Here is a 7,659-nt window from a genome sequence, read left to right on the forward strand (position 1 = left end):
AGAAATTCAGGTCCTGGCAGGTGAGAGGAAAGGGGCCACTGGTTGGAAAGGCAGTTTGGAAAAAGCCACCAGTGGCATTTGTCAGCTGGGGAAGGTTGGAGATGTGACCTGGCACACATCCCTTGGGCTTTTGCCCATTCTGTAGCCCCTTGGCAGCGTCTACCTGGGCTGCTAGAGGGGGAGCCTGGTGCTCCTTACGGCTGAATAAGAAAAATCCTTACTGGGGTAGCAGAAATAACTAAAGGACTCATACGTGGGCTAGAGGGGAAATTCATGTTTCCCTCTACCAATAGTCGTTTTTAAAGTTGCTGATAATGAGCTGGATCCTTTTTGTAACCTGCCTTGCAAATGAGAAAACAGAGCCTACAGAAGCCATCCTGAGCAGGGGCACCCTGATGGCAGGATCCAGTAAGCAGTAGGGACCCAGGTCTTGTGTTAGATGCCTGCCAACTCTGCTCCTTCCAACGTGGTTCTCCCCTCTTCCCAGCACCTATCATTCTCCCATTAGGAAGAAGGGTTTCTGGAAGCCAGGGTGTGGCGAGAGTGAGGTCAGACCCATGGTGGGAACATACTCCTGCCGTGAGATGGAAAGCTGGCCGCTCAGCAAACAGGAGTGCCCTCCCCTGGCCAGGACCCTGTGATCCAGCCTGGGACAGCAGGAGTCAGGTTGCAGGAATCCTGCCACCCATTCCAGGGCACCAAGTGGGCTACTGTCCCGACAGCTGTTCTTGGGGACATGCCAAGGAAAAAACCCAGGGCCACGACTGGCTCTATTCTCCATGGGCCTGGGATGCCAGGGGTTCCTGCTCTTAGCAGAAACAACAGAGTAGGGTTGGCCCTCCCCAGTCCCTGGCAGTGCCCAGGGTACTGACAGAGGGACCAGTAATCTGAATGGTTGGGGGTTGAGTGGAGGTGTGGGGGATGGCTCAAGGTATGAAGAAGATTGGGGAGATCTAACCTGACTTTTGTCCCCAACCTCTCAAACTGTCCTCTGAAAACCTTCTGGCACATTCTGAGCAGAACAGGTGCTATGTCTACATTCATTTCAACAGCCCCTACCCTTACTGTTGGGCCTTGAGACCTTCTTTTCCTTTCTTTTCTGGCAGCTTTCCTCACTGCTTACGACCCTTATACTAGAGTGGACGGAGCATCATCTTGAGAGAATGCTAAGTAAGGAATCCTTGTGATAAAAGTGGCTGTCACTGTTACTCACTAAGTATTACTAAATGCCAGCAAGACTGAATACTCTATAGACCGCCCCATTTATTTACTCTAGTACCCAGTGGAGTCAGGGTCTGGAGGCCCCTGGGACACAGGCCCTGCTCTGGGTCACTCAGCCGCTGAGTGGTGAAATCTTGGTCCGATCTCAGATGCAGCTAATATACCATCCAGCATCGTTTCCTCTACCTCATGTCTATATTAAGGCATGACCAGTAGCCGTGACTCCAAGGCAGCTCTTGCACTAAACTCCAAAGTAAAGCAGAGAGTGCATGTCAGTTTCAGGGACTCAGTGGCATCGGGAGGATGCTTTGCCCATGGTGAGGAGGAGGCTTGTCCTCAGAGAGGCTGGCACCTCAAAGAGTGCAAAGAGTCAACTGTCGGGATACGTCTGCTCCCTACCTGAACACATGCAGCATTCGCAAAGCACAGACATTGTAGACATTTGTTTAAGGGTCCTTCACCCACCTCTGCCCTTTCCTAAACTTTGTTGGTTTATAAACCCTTTCTGATTTTAGGCATCTCACTACCAAGGAGAGTTTCCTTTACTTGGCCCAAATGCCCCTCCTCTGAGCGTCATGCTGTATGCGGCAGCCCTGGTGGGTTCCATTCGTTTTGCTCACATTCCCATTATGGGTTTGTCAATCTGTCCTCCCTCCCTCCCTCATTCCCTCCTTTCTTCTTTTCTTTCTTTCTTTCTCTTTTTCAAGAAAATCATTTCCTTCAGGCTCAGCCAAGAAAAGGATGGAGGAGGGCCTGGGAACAAGATGTCACAGGTGTGAGTGAACTGTTTTCCTCCATGCTTTGGGGGGGCTCTGAGCAGGTACTCACTGGGGCTGAGGCCTCTATCCTCCAATCCTCATCCCCACATTCATGGATAGAGCCTGCTCTGTGTCTCTACTACCAGGTTATATTCCTCAGCTGCAGCTGAGTGAGGGAGGAGTCGTCTACTTCCAGAGAATGCTCCTCAGTTCTAGAGCTGTGTGCCTCTGGATAGGAGGGTCTGCAACCTCAGGTATCACCCCAGCATGTATGAGGAATCTCTCAGCTGTGTGTGGTATAGGATGGGTCTATAGAAGTGTGCAAGATTAGAGCAAGAACTTCTTTAGTGTGGGCGATGTGTTGTGCCTATGTGGTATGTATATATCTTGTGTGGGTTTATATATGTGATACATATGTAGGTGGTATGCTGGGTGTGTGGTGTAGGGCATTTGTGTGTGTGCGTATGGTGGGTGTGTGGGGTAGTGTGTGTGTTTGGTATGTATTATGTATAGTATAGGGTATACATGTTAGCATGTGGTATAATGGGGGTATATATGATATGTGTGTGGTGATAGTATGCGTGTGAGACTGGCTATAGGTGATATGGAGTACGTATGTGGTACGGTAGGGGGTATGCAGGGGCAGTATATGAATTGTGCACAATGGAGTATGTGTGGTGGGTGTATGGTACAGGCTGTGTGTGAGTGGTGGGGTATGTATAGGGTATGTGTGGTATGATGGGGTGTGTGTTTGGTGTGAATAATGTATGTGGATAGGAGTGGTGTACATAATGGTGGCTGTATTATGTAGTGGAGTATATGTAGTATGAATAATGTGTGTGCATGTGTGCAGCGTAATGATGGAATGTGTGGGGTGTGGTGGAGGGTAAGGATAGCATGTATGTGGTGTGTATGTGGTGGAGGATGCAAAGGGCATGTGTGGTATGTGAGGTGTGTGTGTGATATGAATAATGTGTATGGTGTGGTGGAGCATCTGTGGTATGTGATGACATCTGGGGGATGTTTGGAAAGTGTACAGGATTAGGTCACGGGTCCCTGGAGGCATGTTAAGGAGTTTAGACTTTGTACTAAGAGCAGAGGATTTTACTGCAGGAAAAGGAGGGGAATATATTTGGCTTTTAGAAAGTTCTTCCTGGGGTAAGAAGTTGGCCCAGGCTGCCACCACCACCACCACCTATGCTACGGCCGCTGTCATAGCTCTTCCCTTCATGACTGTGGCCATATGCTACAGCAAAGATTATTTCTACTGTCCAATTTGTCAGTAAGTACTCAAGACACCATGTAGACTGCAGTCTGACAGCATATAGAAAATTTTCTCCGCCATTCCAAAAGAAAGCAGAGTACATTGTCCCCTGTGTGTTGGAAATGTGGTGAGCATGGAGAGGGCATGTAAAGACAGAGCTATAGAAAAACGTCACTAAGAGGTTTTCTGGTAACTTTAGAAGCTGTGCTAGATGGAATAGAGTCTGCGGCATGTGATATCACTACAAAGGTAGGAAGTATTGGTGAATTTCTTCTGTGGATCCACAAGTCAGATTTCTCAAGACTCAGGATCAAGCCCAGACAGAAGAGAAAAAGCCACAGCCAATGGCTCAGAAAGTCATCGAGATAACACCCGTTCTAGACAGCAAATCTTTAAGTGGGATCAAAAATCAAAATTTACCAGACTATTTTTTAGGACATGTTCCTGCAGCATGTCCTTTCCAGGTGTTGAAGATCAGAGGAGAGCTTGCTTTCAAGAGATGGTCTTCTCCTTCCATCCTACAATGCAGGTCCTGGGGATTAAACTCAGGTCATCAGACTTAACAGTCAGCACATCACCTGCTGAGCCATCCTGCTTGCCCCAAGTAATCTTTTCAAGTTTGCAATGGCAGCCTGTAGATGTATTTGTGTCTTCGTGCCTGCCAAGTGCCATATGTAAAGGAAAAACTCATGAAGTCACCATTTCAATAACTCAGTGTGACGCTAATAAAGGTAATTCAATCCAAAACAACTTCTTGCTGAATGTATGGTGGATGGAGTGAAAAGCCCAGGTTGCACATAGGTGGTGAACACATATTCCCACAATTCCTGGGGGCGTGGGAGAGTACTGGGGGTGGGGGAAGTGTTGATGGAGATGAGGTGAGGGAAACATTGTCTAGCCAGGTTTTGACTAAGTTTTACCTCTGGCTATATGACAGTAGGCTGTAACCCTCTGGTGACCAGGCAGGAGGTTGGTGGCTAGCCCTAGGTTACCTACCCAGGTCATCAGCTGGGATCAAAGCTTTGGAAGGATTTTCCACCTCAAAACTTCCAACGGCCAGGGGAGGTTTCTATATGAACACAATCCCGTCTGACAAGCCGGGAGCAAGATACTGGTCAAGAACTTGAATGGCCACAGAAAGAAGGGAAGGGTGGAGAGGAGCCGTATGTCTGAAGTTTCTTGGGGTTCTAGAGTTCAGGTTCCACCCCAGTCCTGAGCAACAGAGAAAGCAGGAGTAGGACTTTATACATGGGCTTCTGCCTGTGGTGTGCGGTACTGTTATTGCCGTGACAAAATCATCTTAAGGAGAAGTGAGGGTTTATTCTGACTCACAGTTCAGGTCCACTATGGTGGGGGGTCAGGAGTAGAGCCTGAAGGAGCTGGTCATGTTGCATCTTCTGTGAAGAAGCACAGAGTGAGAAATGCATGCTTGTAGTGCTCAGCTCCCTTTCTCCATACAGTCTATAATCCCTGCCAAGGGGATGCTCCCATTCGTAATTAAGACCCTTCAAGTCCAGAACTCAGAGGACAGAAGTCGGCAGATCTCTATGAATTTAAAGCCAGCCTGGTCCAAATAGAGGGCTCTAGGCCGGGCAGGGCTGCATATTGATGCCTGTCTCAAAAACTAATGTGCCTTTCCATATCAATTAATGTAACTAAATTAATCCCCCATAGCCACACCAGAGGCCCATCTCCTAGGTGTTTCTAAATTCTGGTCAAGTTGACAATTAGCACAATCATCATAAAAGATTATGTTGTTTCATGGTTTGAGGGGACAGTCCGTCGTGATGGGGAAACATGGGTAGTGGGAGTGTGAGGTGGTTGTTCATATTTCCCTGCACTCAGGAGGCAGAGTGAATGCTGGGACTTCACTCACTTTTCATTTTTATTTAGTCCAGGACTCCAGCTCATGGGATAATGCTATTGACATTCAAGACTAGTCTTCCTGTCTCAGTTAAACCTCCCCGAAAAAGCCTCACAGACACACCCAGAGGTGTGTCTCCTAGGTGATTCCCGTCAAGTTGACAATCAAGGTTAACCATTACAGGCAGTTAAAAAGGCATTCCTGTGAGTCAGGAAGCTAGGTTTCTAGACTGGATACCGAGGCTCTGGGACCTTGAAAAAGTCACGTAGCTTACCTGGGTCTCTGTTTCCCATCTCTACAAAGCAGTAAGAAGAATCTTTCCTAAATCTACACCTTGAATAAATCCCTTAGTTCACTGGCACCACGTTTCCTTATTGTCAGTAAAATTGCTTAGGAAATCTTTAGTCCCATTGCGTGGACTCTTGTGGACAAGTGGGCTTAAAAGCACTTTGAAATTCATACTTGTAATAGTGCTTTTGGCTGACAAAACTTCATGGGGAATAAGTGTTATCATATATTCATTATCATGATTAATAATTTAAAATAATTAGTTAATTCATGAGTGAAGTGTGTGTGTGTGTGTGTGTGTGTGTGTGTGTGTGTGTGTGTGTATGTACAAACATCAGTAAATGGCTCTGGCCTTCCACCAGAGACCCAAAGCCTCTCTTGTCATTTCTGCCACTGTACTGTACATGCCAAGCTACCTGCCCTGCCAGCTCCTGGCCAGTTTCCCTGTCTCTGGGCCCCCATCTTGTTGAGTGCTGTAGGTTCTGAAGATCAAATTCAAGTCATTAGACTTATGCAATGATTGTTTTAACCCAATGAACCATCTTCCACATTTAATACATTTGTCAACTTATGTATATTACTGTATTGCTATGTGTAACCACTACGTAAAAATTTCATGCTATATGTAATACCTATGGTGTGTGTGTGTCTGTGTGTGTGTGTGTGTGTGTACAGTGTACTATAGCAGTCATGAGATTCTAATATATTCTATTTCTTTTCTTGTTGTTGTTGCTGTTTTGTTTGTTTGTTTTTCAAGACAGTGTTTCTCTGTGTAGCTTTGTGCCTTTCCTGGAACTCACTCTGTAGCCCAGGCAGACCTTGAACTCACAGAGATCCGCCTGCTTCTGCCTCCCGAGTCCTGGGATTAAAGGCGTGCGCCACCACCGCCCGGCTATATTCTATTTCAATTTAGCAGTTCCCTAGCTCACTTAGGAAAACTGAAACATTCTTTTATAAAAAAATAAATATTTTTATTTTATAATTAATTTAATTTTACATATCAGCCACGATTCCCCTGTCCACCCTTCTCCCACCCCTCAACCTTCCCCCCCAATCCACCCCCGATTCCCACCTCCTCCAAGGCAAGGTCTCCCCTGGGTTATTCAGCCCAGCCTGGTGTTACTCTCATCCAGCGACTGGTGGAAGCAAATGGAGAGATCCACCGCCAAACCCCAGGTGGAGCTCCAGGAGTCCAACCAGCAAGAGAGAGGAGGGATTATATGAGCAAGAAACATTCTTATAATGGCTTCTAAAGTCCTACTATGTCAGCAGTGGTTGCCATAGTCCACTCTCCCTCCATTTCCTTCTATACGCTGTTTATTTATCCTGCTCCAGCATCCTGAACTTTGTTTTCTCCAACACTTCAGCCTTCCTCTTTCTCTGTGTGTTGTTGTCCACTCTCTACTTAGTCTGAGGTTCACTCCTTTAGCTCTGTGAATTCTCTAGTTCCCACTGTTGATAACATCTCTGCTCCCCTACTCCTATCCCTGGTCACTGTTGTATCTCTTTCCCACCATCCACACAGAGTTAACATGCTTACGTCTTTACTTCTTTATTTTACCATCCGTTCACACAAGAGCGGGAGGTTCTTGTCAGTTTTGTTCTGAATACTCAGCCTGGGACACTGGCACACAAGTGCTACTCGATAAACACACGCTTGCGTGTGTGTTTCATGAAACAAATGTGAGCCGCCAAGGTAACACAATGACCTCATTGTGATGTTGTGATGCCAGGCACTAGGTACACAGCAGTTAACAGGACAAACACAGGGCTGGAGTCTCAGCTGAGTAACACCTCACTGGATTTTGGCAGTTAATAGCAGAAACAGAAACTAAGTAGTTCCTCACTTTTTACCTGGGGATGCTACCTACTTTTCTGGTATTCTTTCTCACTGGAGATGAGGATCCTCTGAGTAGAGTGCAGGTAGGACATGGGGCCATGAGCAGAGTCAGGGAATGGCTTTCTCTGTATTCTGGTGGCAGTGGGGACCGCCAGACCTCCCTCCTCCTCTTTGTACTTAGTACTGCCACTAAGGGCTCCCAACCCCTGGGCAAAGGTTATAGCATCTGCTGCCCAGGGGACATGTGACCAGTGGAGCGCTGCTGGGTTGGAACAACCTGCACAATCAGGTCATTGTGCTAAACACACAGGTCCCCTGTGCCAAGCCACACCCCATTCCAGTATTACCAGACTATTTGGAGCCCTATTTACATGGTCCTGGAAAGTGGGTGCTGTCCAAATGATTCTGGGGAGGATAATATCTC

General features: G+C 47.0%; 1 protein-coding gene across 1 annotated transcript in view; it reads right to left on the reverse strand.

Annotated features, from left to right (window-relative positions):
* Pax8 (paired box 8) overlaps positions 1 to 7,327 on the reverse strand; it is a 54,262-nt gene extending 46,935 nt beyond the window's left edge. Inside the window, exon 1 of the mRNA XM_059258800.1 lies at positions 7,267 to 7,327. Coding sequence (XP_059114783.1) covers positions 7,267 to 7,327 — 61 coding nt within the window. The remainder of the gene's footprint in view (positions 1 to 7,266) is intronic.
* Between the last annotated feature and the right edge of the window lie 332 nt (positions 7,328 to 7,659).

Source organism: Peromyscus eremicus, chromosome 4, assembly GCF_949786415.1.
Source record: "Peromyscus eremicus chromosome 4, PerEre_H2_v1, whole genome shotgun sequence".
NCBI lineage: Eukaryota > Metazoa > Chordata > Mammalia > Rodentia > Cricetidae > Peromyscus > Peromyscus eremicus.